This window comes from Somniosus microcephalus, chromosome 6 (assembly GCF_052327205.1).
Source record: "Somniosus microcephalus isolate GS21.2 chromosome 6, FLI_Smic_1.0, whole genome shotgun sequence".
Taxonomy (NCBI): domain Eukaryota; kingdom Metazoa; phylum Chordata; class Chondrichthyes; order Squaliformes; family Somniosidae; genus Somniosus; species Somniosus microcephalus.
Window position 1 is genome coordinate 85,033,725 of NC_140992.1, and position 19,845 is coordinate 85,053,569.

The 19,845-nt window shown below is 46.3% G+C and overlaps 1 protein-coding gene across 1 annotated transcript in view; it reads right to left on the reverse strand.

Moving 5' to 3' along the window:
* LOC147115856 (2-acylglycerol O-acyltransferase 1-like) overlaps positions 1-17,424 on the reverse strand; it is a 32,518-nt gene extending 15,094 nt beyond the window's left edge. The window contains exons 1-3 of the mRNA XM_085990484.1: positions 16,931-17,424; positions 16,664-16,811; positions 15,798-15,805 (exon numbers count right to left, since the gene is read on the reverse strand). Coding sequence (XP_085846610.1) covers positions 15,798-15,805; positions 16,664-16,749 — 94 coding nt within the window. The 5' untranslated portion in view covers positions 16,750-16,811; positions 16,931-17,424. The remainder of the gene's footprint in view (positions 1-15,797; positions 15,806-16,663; positions 16,812-16,930) is intronic.
* Between the last annotated feature and the right edge of the window lie 2,421 nt (positions 17,425-19,845).

Below are 19,845 nucleotides of genomic sequence, written 5' to 3' on the forward strand. Positions count from 1 at the left end.
CTGTATGTTACATCCTCAAAGAATTCGAGCAAATTTGTCAAACATGACTTCCCCTTCGTAAAACCATGCTGACTCTGTCCTATTAAATTATGTTTATCCAAATGCTCTGTTACTGTTTCCTTAATAATGGACTCCAACATTTTGCCAACCACAGATGTTAGGCTAACTGGTCTATAGTTTCCAGCTTTTTGTCTACTTCCCTTCTTAAATAAGGGTGTTACATTAGCAGTTTTCCAATCTGCCGGGACCTTTCCTGAGTCCAGGGAGTTCTGGAAAATTATCACCAATGCATCCACAATCCCTACCGCCACTTCTCTCAAGACCCTAGGATGTAGGCCATCAGGTCCAGGGGATTTATCCGCCTTAAGTCCCATTATTTTACTGAGTACCATCTCCTTAGTGATTTTAATCGTGTTTAGCTCCTCCCCCCCCCATTGCCCCCTGTTTGTCCAGTGTTGGGATATTTTTAGTGTCCTCTACTGTAAAGACTGATACAAAATATTTGATCAGCGTCTTTGCCATCTCCATGTTCCCCACCACTAGTTTCCCGGTCCCATCCTCTAAGGGACCAACGTTCACTTTAGTCACCCTTTTTCTTTTTATATAGCTGTAGAAACTCTTGCTATCTGTTTTTATATTTTTTGCTAGTTTACTTTCATAATCTATCTTCCCTTTCTTAATTAATCTTTTAGTTATTGTTTGCTGGCATTTAAATGCTTCCCAATCTTCTATCCTCCCACTAGATTTGGCTAATTTATATGCCCTTGTTTTCAGTCGAATACTTTCCTTTATTGGCCCAGTAATTCCTGTCACAACGCGTGAGTACGGACAGGGTACTCATGCGTGTGCCAGGAGGAATTGCCGGTTTTCAGCATGCACAGCGCATGCGCTGAAAACCGGCATTTCCTGTCCTCTGACCCAAGGGGTTAAGAGGCTGAACGCATGCGCGGTATTGGGCAGCACGTGCGACTTGGATTTCCTGTATTTTTACAGATTTGCGCATGTGTAAAGGGCTCCGGTTTTTACGCATTGAAAAACCACACGTAAGTATTTAGTTTTACAGGTAAGTGGTCTATTAGTACAATTTAGAATTTTTTTTTCCACAGGTTTATTATTTTTAAAGAATCTACAGTAAGGTAAGTTTAGTTTTAGACCCTATTTTTTTAAAATTTATTTTTTTAATATTTATTTTTTTCAAAAATTTGATTAATTGTTTAAAATAGTTTTTTAAAGTTATTCATAGTTAATTTAATTATTGGGATGCTTTTTAAAATTTTATTTAAAGTTTAAGTAGTGTTTTGGGGTGCCGTACTTTTCATGAGTTTGACAGTCTTTACTATCAAACTTATGAATGAAGTTTCCCCTCCCCTGATTGGCTGAACAGTGCTCACCTGATCCCAGCCGGCACATCGCACTAACTACGCCGCTGGGTCAGGTTAGCACAGCGCGCCGACATCAGAACCGGGCCAGTGACAGGAAATCCACTGTGGGCCAGGTTTCAGATGTCGGCGCGCCGGGTAAGTGCACATCGGGGGCTTGCACGCGCGGCAAGCCCCCGACAGGAATTACTGGGCCATTACTTTACTAAGCCACGGATGGCTGTCTTTTCTTTTACTCCCCTTTTTCCTCAGTGGAATATATTTATCTTGAAAGATGTGAAATATCTCCTTGAATGTAGACCACTGCTCTTGTACCGTCTTACACTTTAATCTGTTTTCCCAGTCCACTTTAGTCAATTCTACTCTCATACCTTCATAGTCTCCTTTATTTAAGCTTAGTACGCTGGTTTGAGATCCAACTCTCTCACCCTCAAACTGAATTTGGAATTCAACCATATTATGGTCACTCATTCCAAGGGGATCCTTTACTAGGACATTTTTTTATTAATCTTGTCTCATTACACAGGATCAGATCTAAGATTGCCTGCCCCCTGGTTGGTTCAGTTACATGCTGCTCAAGGAACCCGTCCCTAATACACTCTATGAACTCTTCCTCAATGCTGCCATACCCAATTTGATTAGTCCAGTCAATATGAAAGTTAAAATCCCCCATGATTATATCTGTTCCCTTATTACAAGCCCCAACTATTTCCTGATTTATACTCCGACCAACAGAGTTGCAACTGTTAGGAGGCCTATAGACTATGCCCACTAGTAACTTTTTCCCCTTATTATTCCTTATCTCCACCCAAACTGTTTCACTATCCTGATCCTTTGACCCAATACCATTTCTGACTATTGCAGTGATTCCATCCTTGATTAACATTGCAACCCCACCTCCCTTTCCTTCCTGTCTGTCCTTCCTAATTGTCAAATACCCTTGTATGTTTAGTTCCCAGTCATGATTATCTTGCAGCCATGTTTCCATAATGGCCACCAGATCATACCCATGTGTAGTTATTTGCACCGTCAACTCATAAATTTTGTTACGAATGCTGTGTGCATTCAGATAAAGAACTTTCAAATATGTTTTCTGACAATTTATTCCTGCTTTTACCCCTTTTACTACTTTACCTTTATCATTATATACATTCTGTCCCTTCCTGACACGCTCTGGTTTTTAATTCCCCTACTGCTACCTTGCTCTATTGAATTCTCCGCTGTCATTTTTATTTTTCGCTCTCTTAAAACCTCCCCCCCACTAATTAGTTTAAAGCCCTCTCTACAGTCCTAGTTATTCGATTCGCCAGGATTCTAGTCCCAGCACTGGCCAAGTGAAGTCCGTCGCAACGGAACAGCTCTCTCCTGTCCCAGTACTGATGCCAGTGTCCCAGGAAGCAAAACCCATTTCTCCCACACCAGTCTTTGAGCCACGCATTTAACTCTCTAATTTTATTTACCCTAGCCAAATTTGCACGTGGCTCAGGTAGTAATCCAGAGATTATTACCCTTGTGGTTCTGCTTCTTAATTTGGCCCCTAGCTGCTCAAACTCCCTCAGCAGAACCTCCTTCCTTGTCCTATCTATATCGTTGGTACCAACATGGACCACGACAACTGGATCCTCCCCCTCCCACTCCAAGTTTCTCTCCAGCCCAGAGGAGATGTCCTTAACCCTGGCACCGGGCAGGCAACACAGCCTTCGGGACTCTCGCTCTCAGCTGCAAAGAACTCTATCTATCCCCCTAACGATACTATCCCCTACCACTATAACATTTCTTTTAACTCCCCCCACTTGAATGGCCCCCCGCTCCACGGTGCTGTGGCCAGGTTGCTCATCCTCCCCGCAGTCCCTGTTCCCATCCTCACAGGGAGTAAGAGCCTCAAACCTGTTGGACAAGAGCAAGGGCTGCGGCTCCTCCAACACTACCTCCTGGATCCCCGTACCTGCCTCACTTCTAGTCACACCATCCTGACCCTGGCCACGGACTACATCTGAATTAATTAATCTAATTGGTGTGACTACCTCCTAATACACAGAGTCCAGGTAACTCTCCCCCTCCCTGATGTGTCTCAGTGTTTGAAGCTCGGACTCCAGCTCTTCAACACGGAGCCGGAATTCCTCGAGCAGCCAACACTTACTGCAAATGTGATCACCGTGAGCATCAATGGTGTCCACCAGCTCCCACATATTGCAGCAGCAACACATCACCTGATCTCCCATTCTATGTAATTAATTAAATTTATTAATATTATTTTTAAATACCCTCTGCCCCGATTCTAAATGATGAATATCGCACCTTAGAAACTATAAACCACAGAGTTTAAGCTTAAAAAAGAGAGAAATACTTACCAACCAATCACTTACCCGCTTTCTGGTGACATCACACTTGGATTACTTTTTACCTCTCTCCTTCCCTCCGAGTTCCGAGTTCGGAGACTGGTAGGCCTTACCTGGTCTCTGGGGCCTTTTATAGCCCCGCTCTGCCGCTCGAGATTCCCGCCGACGCTGTGAGGCCTTACCTGGTCTCTGGGGCCTTTTATAGCCCCACTCTGCTGCTCGAGTTTCCCGCCGACGCTGTTAGGCCTTACCTGGTCTCTGGGGCCTTTTATAGCCCCGCTCTGCCGCTCGAGTTTCCCGCTGACGCTGTATAAGCTGGATGGGTTGCACCTCAACAGGGCCGGGACCAATATCCTCATGGGGTGGTTTGCTAGTGCTGTTGGGGAGGGTTTAAACTAGCTTGGCAGGGGGATGGGAACCTTAGAGTAGATTCAGAAGGGAAAGAAGCAAAGCTGGAAATGGAAGGCAGTAAATTAGTAAGTGAGTTTGTAACGCAGAGGAAACAAAGGCTAGAAAATAGACAACAAAGGGGTTTGTCAGTGCTTAATGGTATATACTTCAATGCAAGGAGTCTAGTGAATAAGGCAGATGAGCTGGTGGCACAGATAGACATGAAGTATGATATCATAGCTATTACTGAAACATGGCTGAAAGAAGGGCAGGAATGGCAGCTCAACATTCCTAGTTACAGGATTTTCAGACGAGATAGAAAGGGGGATATAAAAGGGGGGGGTCGCAATATTAGTTAAAGAAACAATTACAACTGTGAGGAGGGATGATATGTTAGAAGGATTATCAAATGAGGCCAAATGGGTTGAACTGAAGAACAAAAAAGGGGCAATTGCACTGCTGGGAGTGTACAATAGACCCCCAAATAGTGAAAGGGAGATAGAAGAGCAAATATGCAGGCAAATATCTGAGAAGTGCAAAAACAATAGGGCAGTAATAGATGGAGGTTTCAACTACCCTAACATTAACTAGGATAGAATCAGTGTAAAAGGTATAGGGGGCACAGAATTCTTAAAATGCATACAGGAGAACTTTTTTAGCCAGTGCGTAGCAAGCCCAACAAGAGAGGGGGCAGTTCTGGGCTTAGTTTTAGGGAATGAAGCTGGACAGGTGGAAGGGATATCAGTGGAAGAGCATAATTCAGTTAGATTTAGCATAGTTATGGAAAAGGACAAAGATAGATCAGAATTCAAAGTTCTCGATTGGGGAAAGGCCAATTTTACTAAGCTGAGATGTGATTTAGCAAAAGTGGACTGGAAACAGCAACTTGAAGATAAATCAGTGGCAGAGCAGTGGGAGGCACTCAAGGAGGAGATAGTGAGGGTTCAGAATGTGAGAATACTGGGAAAGTCTCCACTTCAGATTCACTTACTAACTAACCTGAATTATAATCAATTCATACTATTATTAATTGTAGATTAAGGATTTCATTATGTAATTGTTACACTTCTAATCATACTTGTAAACCTGTTGTGACAGGTAGCCCTGGTTTAGGAGGTAAGATGGAGGAAAACTAAAGGCTCATGGGTCCTTCTTGACCAAAATTTTAAAAGGCCATTTCAGCATTTCTCATAAAAGGACTGCTGCCTGTAAAACAACAAGGCCAGCTTGGCAAGATTCCTGAGACCCTGATAAGGGACAAAGGCTAAGTCATAGCGAAGCCATAACAAAGTCATAACTGTTCACTTCCCAGACAAGATAAATGACGGACAAGGACATCATGTCTTGTTTGAATTAGACACTGCTAAGGAGTGGAACACAGATGGTGTCAGGAGGAGGAGGGGGTCATGGGGGTGAAGGCCTGGCCTAGACAGCCGGATCAGTGAGTATGTGGCATCCCTGTAATTGGGTAGTGAAATTCAGGTGTAAGTCCATGATTGGGTTAACTGGTCCCCATAGACTTTGCTGTGAAGAAGAGGTATAAGAAGGGGGTCTCTTAGACACAAGAGTTGTAGAGGTTTTCGGCTGAAAGCTTGGGATCATCCAACAGACGGGCCAAGAAGGGACGGACTGGTGGAGGAACCACACGTGTCTCACCGACCGGATGAAAGAGCCTGGAGGCATGGGCCGGTGGGGGGTGGACTCATGGAGATCGCAACCTTTCTACCCAGGGCATAACGGGTAATATAACACTTGATTGCACCTTGTTAACGACTGCTCAGATACTGTAATGTATCAAGTCTCGCTTACACTGAATAATGTATAATCACTGTCACCAATATGGGTCAAGTCGAATCTTTCGGAACTTAAGAGTGAAAGGGTTAATTGGCCAGAACCCAGAAGCTCTACAAGAACAAATATGTTCCCTCAAATAAAAAGAGTGGGACTCCCAAATCTAGAGCCCCCTGGATGTCAAGGGACATACAGGGTAGGATAAGGCAAAAAAAGGAAGCTTATGTCAGATACTGAGAGCTAAATACTGCAGAAAGCCAAGAGGAGTATAGAAAATGCAGGAGTGAAAGTAAAAAGGAAATTAGGAAAGCAAAGGGAGGGCAGGAAAAGAAATTGGCAAGTAAAATCAAGGAAAATCCAAAGATGTTTTATAAATACATAAAGAGCAAGAGGATAACTAAAGAAAGAGTAGGGCCTATTAGAGACCAAAAAGGAAACTTGTGTGTGGAGGCGGAAGATGTGGGTATGGTTCTTAATGAATACCTTGCGTCTCTCTTCACAAAAGAGAGTAATGATGCAGACATTATAGTTAAGGAGGAGTGTGAAATATTACATGAGATAAACATAGTGAGAGAGGAAGTATTAAGGGGTTTAGCATCTTTGAAAGTAGATAAATCGCCAGGCCCGGATGAAATGTATCCCAGGCTGTTGAGAGATGCAAGGGAGGAAATAGCGGAGGCTCTGACCATCATTTTACAATCCTCTCTGGCTACAGGTGTGGTGCCAGAGGATTGGAGGACTGCTAACATTGTACCGTTGTTTGAAAAGGGAGAAAGGGATTGACTGAATAATTGCAGGCCAGTCAGCCTAACCTTGGTGGTGGGCAAATTGTTGGAAAAAATTCCGAGGGTCAGTATAATTTGTCATTTAGAAAGGCACGGATTAATCAAGGACAGTCAGCATAGATTTGTTAAGGGAAGGTCGTGTCTGACTAACTAACTTGAATTTTTTGAGAAGGTAACGAGGAGGGTTGATGAGGGTAGTGTGTTTGATGTAGTCGACATGGATTTTAGCAAGGCTTTTGACAAGATCCCACATGGCAGACTGGTCAGAAAAGTAAAAACCCATGGGATCCAAAGGAAAGTGGCAAGTTGGATCCAAAATTGGCTCAGTGGCAGGATGCAAAGGGTAATGGTCAACAGATGTTTTTGTGACTGGATAGCTGTTTCCAGTGGGGTTCCGCAGGGCTCAGTACTAGGTCCCTTGCTTTTTGTGGTATACATCAATGATTTAGATTTCAATGAAGAGGGCATGATTAAGAAGTTTACAGATGATACAAAAATTGGTCGTGTGGTTAATAGTAAGGAAGAAAGCTGTAGACTGCAGGAAGATATCAATGGACTGGTCAGGTAGGCAGAAAGGTGGCAAATGGAATTCAATCCAGAGGAGTGTGAGGTAATGCATTTGGGGAGGGCTAACAAGGCAGAGGAATACACAATAAATGGTAGGATACAGAGATGTGAGCCGGCAGAGAGCCGGCACGGACTCGATGGGCTGAATGGCCTCATTCTATGCCGTTATGACTCTATGGGCTGGATTTTCAATGGGCCGTGGAGGCATGATTGGAGGCGTGATTGGAGGTGTGTGGGGGGTTAAAATCGCGAAAACTGGCGGGCGGGACCCCCCCCCGCCTGGTTCCCGACTCCAAGCAACTTTAACTCAGTCATGTCTAATGGTCCCGACTCCGTCCCGCCTCCAACAGGCGGGATAGGTCATTAAGGCCCTTAACAAGCACTAAATAGCCTCTATAATCCTATTTTGAAAGGCCCTTGCGAATTTAACCCTTTTCCCACGTGAAACACGCCTGGCGGGATCACTATTGGATTGCTGACTATCAGCTGCAGTTCAACCATTAAAGAGGAGATTTGATCAGCCATCATTTGCAGGTGGCAGGACTTTGTTATCTCAGGTCTGGGGGAACTTTTAGAAGGCATAACCACAGCTGTGGAAGTTTGGAGCCTGACACCCATCTCCAGTGTGACCTCCTGGGAAACCCTTCTCTCCACCCTCACTGAGCGCTTCCTCAACTGAGGCATCTACCAGAAGCATGGGAGCCATTTATTTCCTTCCCTTCTGGGCATTAGATGAGCTCGAGCACCAGCCATGGCACCAGCAGAACCAGGAACAACAGCAGCAGCAGTAACAGGAGCGCCAGGCTGCTGCTCACCCACCTGAAGCTGCACAGGCCAGAAGGGGCCAGTGCTTGGAAGCCCGTCGGCGCAGGAGATACCCCCGAAACAGGGTCTACAGACACAGGGTCAGCTACCTCAACATGTCTGAGCAGCAGTGCCAAAGGCAGCTCCGACTTTCGCGAGAGGTAGTGAGTGACATCTGCGCAATGCTGCAACAATACCTGCAGCCCAGAGGACCAGGTGGACAAGCCTTACCAGTGGCCGTCAAAGTCACCACAACACTCAACTTTTTTGCCTCAGGCTCATTCCAGGGATCAGCAGCAGACATCAGCGGCATCTCCCAGGCGGCCGCACACACTTGCATCACGCAGGTAACTGATGCCCTCTTTGCCATCGCGCACAATCACATCCATTTCACCAAGGATCGAGCAAGTGTCACGGCGCGAGCGGTTGGATTAGCTAATCTGGCAGGCTTTCCAAGGGTGCAGGGCGTCGTTGGCTGCACACATGTGGCCCTTAAGGCACCCCATCGCAATCCAGGTATTTTTGTCAACCGCAAGGGCTTCCACTCCCTTAACGTTCAGCTGGTGTGTGACCACAAGAAGGAAATTTTGCATGTTTGTGCCATGTACCCTGGCAGTTGCCATGACTCCTTCATACTGCGCCAGTCTAGTGTGCCTCCGCTATTCAGTTCGCCAGACCAACTTAACGGATGGCTACTTGGAGACAAGGCCTATCCCCTGAGGACGTGGCTAATGATGCCGTTAAGGAGCCCATCCAACGAAGCTGAGGAGAGCTACAACTCCAGCCACATGTCCACCAGAGCCATAATCGAGCAAACCATTGGTTTGCTGAAGATGCGCTTCAGATGCCTGGATAGATCCGGTGGAGCCCTGCAGTACTCAGCAGCCAGGGTCTCCAGAATCATCGTGGTTTGCTGTGCACTTCACAACATGGCACAGCGTCATGGCTTGCAGATTCCTGAGGACCAAGTGGCTCCTCACATACCCTCCTCAGATGAGGAGGAGGAGTAGGAGTGCAAAAATGCACATCCTGCAGAGGCCCATCAACCAGCGGCAGCATTACGCGAGAACATTGCTGCCCGGGATGCAAGGAATGCACTCATCTTGGCCAGATTTGCCTAGCCTAGCTGATCAAGCACTTTTGCCTCGCAGCTTCTTGCCTGAGCATCGACAATGGCCAAGCCCCTGCTGATTCCTAGCTATTTGACCAGCATACTGACAGTTGCAAGTAATCCTAAGCCCTCAATGTGAAAGTCCCATTCGCGAAGACACACGCCACAACTGCAACAGTTGCCATCTGAATTTTTATGTACAGGAACCAACTGATGGCATTTTTACAATAAACACAACATTTCACCCAAGTGACTACCCTTGTGACTATTTGTGCAGAATTTTTCTCTTACACATGCTCCTATGTGGTGCCTCCCCTGTGGCTTCAGCAGATGTGGAGGCCCCTTGCTCACTTTGCTGCTGCTCCTGTCTCAACACCTTTGGCGGGCGTCCTCTGAGGTTGCGAGCCTGTGAGGGCTCGTCAACAGTCTGCTGCTCCTGCGGCTGTGCAGGGGCTGAGATGCCTATCTCACTTGGGTGTGGACTCCGGTGGGGCTCTGACCGAGGGCTCTGCAGTGGTATGGAAGTGTGAGCGCTTGGAGAGGAGCCCCCACTTCCTTGATGTCTGCCACCAACTTCCCTCTCATGGGTCAGGTCCCCCTCAGCGCCTGCAAGTGGCTGGAGAGCACCTTGCTGCACATCAGGGGGGCCATGGGGACCCGTATCTGCAATGGCAGTCCTACTCAGAAGGACTTCCATGAAGGTCTGATTTCTCAGTTCAATAGATGACCATTGCTCCTCCAGAGATGTTATTCTATTATGAACACTCACCATGTTTTCAGCACTCTGGCAACTTATCTCCTCCATGGCTGAAGCCATCCTCTCATCTACCGTTGCCATCCATTCGAGGGAGGTTGCCATCCTTTCCGTCGTGATGCGTTCATGCGCCAATGACTCCACAAAGGCTCTGCTCATGGTCGCTATGGACTCCTCCATTCGCTCCAGACTCGCAGCGACCCTGGAGACAAAACCTGCCAGAGAGTCCTGCATCTGTTCCTGGAGTTCCAGCACCGCTGATCTTATGGATAGAACCAGAGGCAGAGGATCGACATGCAGCTGAGCCGAGCTGGCAGAGTCCTGCGCCCTCCGACTAGGACTCTCCACTGCTGTCCCTGTCTCCACAATCTGCTGATGCTCACTTGTGAGCTGTGATACACCAGGTGACAACACTACTCTATGTCCCGAAGGTCCCTCCGAGGTGTGAGTGTCTGCGCTGGTGCTGGGTGCGCTGAATTCTGGTGACGCTGCGCCCTCAGAGGTTGCAGCTTCCTCTGAGAAGTCTGGCTGCTCAGCCTGTTCTTCCTGGCTAGTGGGGACGGATGCTTGCGATGGTCTTGTGGGGGAGTAAAGGAAAGAGTCAGAGATGTGATGCCAAGGTTACATGCACATTGAATATTGCAGATGCTCATAAGTCCATCTGTTAGAGATTTAAAATCATTATCAGCGACTCATGCAATGCCAATGAGAGAGATGGGAAACTTTTCTGTCACCAGCTTGCTGTGTTGCACCCGTCTGTCCATCCCCCACTTGCGCATCCTCCTCTACTTCCACAATTTCCAGGACCGCCTCCTCCCAGGGGGTCAGGTGGGCTAATGAGGCTGTCCCTCCTCCTGTCCTCGCTCGCACTCTTTTATTGTGAGCTCTCTTTTCCTGCAATGAGGGAGACAAGTGGAGGTTGAGTGAGAATGAAGGAGTGAGTGTAGAGATTCCATAGCATCGATACTTAGAAGGAGACAAAGATGGAGTGAGGTGGCAAGACCAAGGGCCCTCCCTGTGTGTTGTCAGTTGTTTGCATAGCATCACAGTGATAGGGAGTGTGAGGGCTGCATAGCCGAATAGTTATGTGAATGCGACCATAGGGAGAAAGGGAATGGGTAAGGGTGCATGGATGTCAGTGTCAAGTGGGATTTGGAGGAAGAGATTGCTGAAGCTGAGTGCTGGAGAGGAAAGGCAATGGGGATCAGATTGAGGGTGTTGGGAAAATCATACTCACTTTTCCAGTGCGGAGAAGGTCATAAAATCTCTTGCGGCATTGTATCCAGGTTCTGCGGGTGACTCCCAAGGAGTTGAGCTCCTCAGCCACCTGCATCCACACTGCCTTGGTCTGCTTGGGAGGCCTCTTCCTTCCTGTAGAAGGGAAGAGCACCTCCCTGTTTGCTGTAGCCCCATCTACTAATGCTGGCAGGGCCACCTCGACAAAACGAGGAGCTGATCTGGGTCTCCCGCTAGTCATCTTTCCTGCAGGTCTCTCACACTCCACAGGCAAAAAGCTTGGCAGTCTGCAGAAGAAGCAAGGCTTGCTGTAGACCTTAAATGCAGCAGCAATGATGATGTCATCGGAGGCGACTTTCAGTCAGGAAAACCCCATTTGCAAGGGTTCCCACACGTTGGAAATCAATTGGACAATTAAGTTAAAATTGCATCAATCTCCCACATCCATTTAGATTCGGGTGGATAACACGAAATGCGGATAACACAACACCATCCCGCATCTGAGTTAAAATCCAGCCCTATGACTTTACGTGTAGAGGAACAGAGGGACCTTGGAGTGCATGTCCACAGATCCCTGAAGGTAGCAGGACAGATAGATAAGGTGGTTAACATAAGATAAGAACATAAGAATTAGGAGTAGGCCATACAGCCCTTCGAGCCTGCTCCACCATTCAATAAGATCATGGCTGATCTTTGACCTCAACTCCACTTTCCCACCCAATCCCCATATCCCTTGATTCCTCTAGAGTCCAAAAATTTATCTATCTCAGCCTTGAATATACTCAACGACTGAGCATCCACTGCACTTTGGGGCAGAGAATTCCCAAGATTCACAACCCTATGAGTGAAGAAATTCCTCCTCATCTCAGTCTTAAAAGGCCGGCCCCTTATCCTGAGACTATGCCCCCTAGTTCTAGACTCTCCAATCAGGGGAACAATCTTTCAGCATTTATCCTGTCAATCCCCCTCAGAATCTTATACGTTTCAATGAGATCACCTCTCATTCTTCTAAACTCCAGAAAGTATAGACCCAATCTACTCAATAAGAAGGCATGCGGGATACTTTCCTTTATTAGCCGAGGCATAGAATATAAGAGCAGGGAGGTTATGCTTGAACTGTATAAAACACTAGTTAGGTCACAGCTAGAGTACTGTGTACAGTTCTGCTCACCACATTACAGGAAAGATGTGATTGCACTAGAGAGGGTACAGAGGAGATTTGCAAGGATGTTGCCAGGACTGGAGAATCTTAGATACGAGGGAAGATTGGATAGGCTGGGGTTGTTTTCTTTGGAACAGAGGAGGCTGAGGGGAGACTTGATTGAGGTGTATAAAATTATGAGGGGCCTAGATAGAGTGGATCGGAAGGACCTATTTCCCTTAGCAGAGAGGTCAATAACCAGGGGGCATAGATTTAAAGTAATTGGTAGAAGGATTAGAAGGGAATTGAGGAGAACTTTTTTCACCCAGAGGGTGGTGGGGGCCTAGAACTCACTGCCTGAAAGGGTGGTAGAGGCAGAAACCCTCATCACATTTAAAAAGTGCTTGGATGTGCACTTGGGGTGCTGTAACCTACAGGGCTACGGACCAAGAGCTGGAAAGTGGGATTAGGCTGGATAGCTCTTTTTCGGCCGGCACAGACACAATGGGTTGAATGGCCTCCTTCTGTGCCGTCAATTTCTATGATTCTATGAAAATGTATGACAATTTGACAGTGGGGAATAAAAAGAAAACTTGGGGGTTGTAGCTCCATCCCTGCTCCCATTGGCTGATCGAAAAAAATAATCTGTCCTATAGATTATCCCCCATCCCTGTCAGTTGGCTGGCAAAAAAGATAGTAGAACTTTGGCCCATGTCCCAGAGAGGAAACAAAATAAGAGATTAGAAAAGCTAATGGGAGGTATTAACAAAGACTGACAGATCACATAAAGAGAAATAGTAAAGAATGCTATCAACATATATAAAACACAACAGAATAATTAAAGAAAGGGTAGGAATGATTAGAGATGAGAAAGGGAATCTTCTTATAGAGGTTGAAGGAATGGCAGAGATAGTAAATGAGCAGTGACATGAATCAGTCATTCATGAAAGAAAGACTTATGAAATAATACTGAGCGGCCTGCGGGTGGCGCTGTCCAGGGAGAGTATAAATACTCGGGCATGGGCCCAGCTTGCGCAGGACATTCTTAACAGGAACTAGTGAAGGACACAACTAGACCTCCATGTTGTAAAACAGTTGATTAAAGCTTTGTTTAACGCTTAGACCAAGTGTCTAGTAGTTTTCTTACGTCAAGCAGTTTGTCTCTGTTTTCACAGAAGAGTTTGCTAATAGGAATGGAAAGGTACAAGAGCCAATGAAATCATCCTGAAGTCACATGCAGTCTTCTTCACAGTTATCCATGCTCTTTATTTATGTTGATTGCAAATTTTGATATTGTGCCCGCTATACCCAACTCCAGGCCATTTATATATATTGAGAACAGCAATGGTTAGTAATGGTTCCAGCACTGAACCCCTGGGGGATGCCACAGTCTCAAAAGAAATTAACCATTATTAATCCTTTACTATTTCCCTTTATGTTATCTGCCAGTTTTTGTTCATACCTCTTAATCTTTCTAATCTTTTTTGCTTCCCCTCTATATTTTCTATACTCACCTTGATTTTCTTTTGTATTATTAGCCCTTGATTTGTCATATGCCACCTTTTATGTGTCTCATTCGCATTTGACGGAGTGTGGCATAAAGGACCCCTCGTAAAACTGAAGTCAATGGGAATCAGGGGGAAAACTCGCCACTGGCTGGAGTCATACCTAGCACAAAGGAAGATGGTTGTGGTGGTTGGAGGTCAATCATCACAGCCCCAAGACATCGCTGCAGGAGTTCCTCAGGGCAGTGTCCTAGGCCCAAACTTCTTCAGCTGCTTCATCAATGACCTTCCCTCCATCATAAGATCAGAAGTGGAGATGTTAGCTTATGACTGCACAGTGTTCAGTGCCATTCACAACTCCTCAGATAATGAAGCAGTCCATGCCCGCATGCATAGATACATAGATACATAGAAGATAGGAGCAGGAGTAGGCCATTCGGCACTTCGAGCCTGCTCCGCCATTCAATGAGATCATGGCTGATCATCCAAATTCAGTACCCGGTCCCTGCCTTCTCCCCATATCCCTTGATCCCTTTAGCCTTAAGAAATATATCCAACTCTTTCTTGAATATACTTAATGAACTGGCCTCCACCGTCCTCTGTGGCAGAGAATTCCACAGGTTCACCACTCTCTGGGTGAAGAAATTCCTCCTCATTTCAGTCCTAAATGGCTTACCCCTTATCCTTAGACTATGACCCCTGGTTCTGGACTCCCCGGCCATCAGAAACATCCTTCCTGCATCTAGTCTGTCCAGGCCTGACAGATCTTTATAGGTTTCGATGAGATCCCCTCTCAATCTTCTAAACTCCAGTGAGTATAAGCCCAATTGACACAATCTCTCCTCATATGTCATTCCTGCCATCCCAGTTATCAGCCTGGTGAATCTTCGCTGCACTCCTTCCATGGCAAGAACATCCTTCCTCAGGTAAGGCGACCAAAACTGCACACAATACTCAAGGTGTGGTCTCACCAAGGCCCTGTACAACTGCAGCAAGACATCCTTGTTCTTGTACTCGAACCCTCTTGCTACGAAGGCCAACATACCATTTGCCTTCTTAACCGCCTGCTGTACCTGCATGCTTACCTTCAGCGACTGGTGTACAAGAACACCCAGCAGCAAGTACTATACAACATTCAGGCTTGGGCTGATAAGTGGCAGATAACATTCGCACCACAAAAGTGCCAGGCAATGACTATCTCCAACAAGCGAGAGTCTAACCACCACCCCTTGACATTCAACAGCATTACCATCACTGAATCCCCCACCATCAACATCCTGGGGGATCACCATTGACCAGACACTTAACTGGATCAGCCACATAAATACTGTGGCTACAAGAGCAGGTCAGAGGCTGGGTATTTTGCGGTGAGTGTCTCACCTCCCGACTCCCCAAAGCCTTTCCAACATCTACAAGGCACAAGTCAGGAGTGTGCTGGAATACTTTCCAGTTGCCTGGATGAGTGCAGCTCCAACAACACTCAAGAAGCTTGATACCATCCAGGACAAAGCAGCCCGCTTGATCAGCAGCCCATCCACCAGCTTAAACATTCACTCCCTCCACCACTGGCATACTGTGGCTGCAGTGTGTACCATCTACAAGATGCACTGCAGCAACTCGCCAAGGCTTCTTCGACAGCACCTCCCAAATCCATTACATCTACCACCTAGAAGGACAAGGGCAGCAGGCGCATGGGAACACTATCACCTACAAGTTCCCCTCCAAGTTACACATGATCCTGACTTGGAAATATATCACCATTCCTTCATCATCGCTGGGTCAAAATCCTGGAACTCCCTAACAGCACTGTGGGAGTATCTTCACCACAAGGACTGCAGCGGTTCAAGAAGGCAGCTCACCACCACCTTCTCAAGGGCAATTAGAGATGGGCAATAAATGCTGGCCTTGCCAGCAAAGCCCAAATCCCAGGAACCAATAAAAAAAATTCCAATGCTTTCCAGGCTGATCTCCCATCCTCCATAAACTTCAGCTCACCCAAAACTCTGCAGCCCGCATTCTAAGTCATACTAAGTCTCACTCACCCATCACCCTTGTGCTCACTAACCTCCAAATATAAGATTCTTATTATCCTCATGGTCAAATCCCTTCATGGCCTTCACCCTCTCTATCTTTGTAACCTCCTCCAGTCTTACATCCCTCCGAGAACTCTGGCCTGTTTTGCATCCGCCACTCCCTCCACCCCCACTATGCCCAAGCTGTGGAATTTCCTCCTTAAACCGCTCTGCCTTTCGCCTCTCTCCTCCTTTAAGACGCTCCTTGAAACCTATGGCTTTGACCAAGCTTTAATCACCCCTTCAAATATCTTTCTTCCCCTTGTTCGGTGTGAAATTTAACTCTTTGGAACGTTTTTCTACGTTGAAGGCATATATAATTGCAGGTTGTTGTTAAAATATTGATCATTTCAAGGAAATATTTGACCACCCTTCTGAAGATTTAAATTGAACATCATTATGCAAATAAATGTTATTTCCAGCAACAATCTTGCTCAGGCTATTTAGATGGTATCACCAGAAAGCAACGTAAAAATAGTATATTTGGAACTATCCACTTCCCTCACTGTTTGTCAACCGTTTTAAATCAACACCCACTAATTTGTGGAACAATTAAGGAGTTGCGTAAAGGTAGCAAATGTTCACTTCATTTGCTCTTCATTGAATCTTCTTGTGCGCAAATTGGCATACCGTAACTGCATTTTCAAACCTCTGTGAATATGAAGCGTTTGGAAGTCCTGAGAACGTGATGAGGTGCTGTATATATCCACATTTCTTTCTTCCGACCGAAAAAAATAATTCTTTGTAGAACATTCCGCAATTAAATGTGCAAAAATTACCCAAGAGAACAAAAAAGTAAAGATCCATTGGAGTACTGTAAACGTTTGAATCCTTCGCCTCACAGGGATGTTAATGGGTGCAAACTCGATCTTCATGTCAACAGCTGCTCACTCCAACTGGGAACTCCTTGGAATTACCGCAAGTCACTTTCACAGATCTGAAAGGCAGTTAGTACTATACATAAAATAACGTTTGCCCACTCGCGCAGAGGTTGAATGCACTGCAGCCAACATCAACTTCCTATCATTTCAACTTGTTACAACACATGTCGGTTACCTAGCTCTCGTGTAGTTCCGTTGAATTCTCTCGATCGAAACTTGTCTGTAAAAAGAGTCGTTTAAAAAAAATGCAGCACGCTTTCGAACCGAATGTCTTTATCTTACCCCAATCGTGTCTTCCAGTTTTTGATTGCAGGGCTCTGTGAACCCGATTACTGCTCGGATTGTTAGAAGATCTGAGAAGTGGGAGAAGTTATTTTGCTGAAGTTTTAATATCCCCTGACCAGAACAACTGGCTTTATTTGAGAAACGTGGCGTGCCTTAGCTCCAAGGGAAGGGAGATTCTGGAAGGACCAACAGGGGGAGCCAAACTGTCCATTTCCAAAATACAATTAAAAACAACAACTGCAAATGCTCGAAATCTGAAAACAAAAACAAAAGCATAAGACAAGGAAAGGCAAAGCAGATGAGTTAATATCTGTGGAGAGAATTGATGAGTTAAGACGTCGGCTGTTCTGATGAAGGGTGGGTTACACCTGAAACGTTAACTTGTCCCTTCTCCCCACCGATGTTGACAGACCTGCTGAGTGTTTCCAGCATTTTCCCATTTTGCTCCCAGAATACACCGACTACTGAGGAATACAGCTGTGACCCACAACAGAAAGGTTCACTCAGATTTTTGGTGACATATATGAGTTTATATGTTGTGTGTGTCTGGAGGGGCGGAGTGCTGCAGCAGCGGTTGAAGATAAAAAGTCCCTTTATATCTGTTGCAAAGGGTTTTTTGGCTGCAACTATTACTTGTTCATTTTCACCCTTTTTATTGGTTTATAATTTTATATTTGGAAAGTTAGCGACGACAGGGTTGTGATCAATCGCCAACAGGTTGGACAGTATTTTGGACATTCCAATCATAGCTTTGGAGGAAATAACAACAGAAAATGCTGGAAAAACTCAGCAAGTCAGGCAACATCCGTGGAGAGAAATTTGAGTTGACGTTTCGGGTTTGACCCTTCTTCAAAACTGGAGAGAAAAGGAACTAGATCGAAGGCAGGGCTGCGATCGGACAAAAGAATAAAAGAACCAAAAGAAGTGAAAGAGATTAGAAGCTAGACGAGATGGTAATGGGCTGTGATTAGGTGTAAAGTGTACTGGCAGGGCAAAAGATAGCTGCCAGGTGTGAGAGAGAAACAAAAGGAAAGGGGGGGGGGGAAAGGAAAGGAGTGGAAAAATATAAGTGAAAATGAAATAGGGGCCGAGGTTATGATCTGAAATTGTTGAACTCGATATTGAGACCGGAAGGCTGCAGACTGCCTAATCGGAAGATGAGGTGCTGTTCCTCGAGTTTACGTTGAGCTTCCGTGGAACAGTACAAGAGGCCAAGGACGGTGAGGTCTGAGTGGGAATGGAGCGGTGAATTGAAATGACAGGCGACCGGAAGCTCGGGGTCACCCTTACGGACTGAACGGAGGTGTTCCGCAAAGCGGTCACCCAATCTGCGTTTGGTCTCCCCAATGTAGAGGAGACCGCATCGTGAGCAGCGAATACAGTATACTAGATTGCGAGAAGTACAAGTAAATCGCTGTTTCACCTGGAAGGGGTGTTTGGGGCCCTGGACAGTGGGGAGGGGGGAGGTATGGGGGCAGGTGTTACATCTCCTCCGCTTGCACGGGAAGGTGCCAGGCGAAGGGGAAGGGCTGTTTGGGGTGATAGAGGAGTGGACTAGGGTGTCTCGGAGAGAGCGGTCCCTGCGGAATGCTGAAAGGGGAGGGGAGGGGAAGATACGTTTGGTGGTGGGATCACTTTGGAGGTAGCGGAAATGCCGGAGGATGATCCGTTGAATGTGGAGGCTGGTGGGGTGAAAGGTGAGGACAAGGGGAACCCTATCGTGGTTCCGGGAGGGAGGGGCAGGGGTGAGGGCAGAGGTGCGGGAGATAGAACTGACACGGTCGAGGGCAGTGTCAACCACGGTAGAGGGGAATCCTCGGTTGCGGAGACCAAACGCAGATTGGGTGACCGCTTTGCGGAACACCTCCGTTCAGTCCGTAAGGGTGACCCCGAGCTTCCGGTCGCCTGTCATTTCAATTCACCGCTCCATTCCCACTCGGACCTCACCGTCCTTGGCCTCTTGTACTGTTCCACGGAAGCTCAACGTAAACTCGAGGAACAGCACCTCATCTTCCGATTAGGCAGTCTGCAGCCTTCCGGTCTCAATATCGAGTTCAACAATTTCAGATCATAACCTCGGCCCCTATTTCATTTTCACTTATATTTTTCCACTCCTTTCCTTTCCCCCCCCCCCCCTTTCCTTTTGTTTCTCTCTCACACCTGGCAGCTATCTTTTGCCCTGCCAGTACACTTTACACCTAATCACAGCCCATTACCATCTCGTCTAGCTTCTAATCTCTTTCACTTCTTTTGGTTCTTTTATTCTTTTGTCCAATCGCAGCCCTGCCTTCGATCTAGTTCCTTTTCTCTCCAGTTTTGAAGAAGGGTCAAACCCGAAACGTCAACTCAAATTTCTCTCCACGGATGTTGCCTGACTTGCTGAGTTTTTCCAGCATTTTCTGTTGTTATTTCGGATTTCCAACATCTGCAGTATTTTGCTATCATAGCTTTGGAGGAGCCTGGAGCATAAACAGCTGACATTGCCCGACGACAATGCTATTTAAAAAGCAAAATGGGTTCCCACGATAACTTGATGGAGAAAGGTGGTACTATCATAGAATAGTACAGCACAGAAGGAGGCCATTTGGCCCATCAAGTCTGCGCCGGCTCTTTCGAAGAGCAATCCAGTTAGCCCCACTCCCCCACTCTTTCCCCCATCCCTGCAATTTTTCTCCTTCAAGTATTTATTCAATTCCCTTTTCAAGGCTACTATTGAATCTGTTTCCACCACCCTATCAGGCGTGCATTCCAAATCCGAACCACTCGTGTAAAAAAAGTTATTCCTCATGTTGCCTCTGGTTCTTC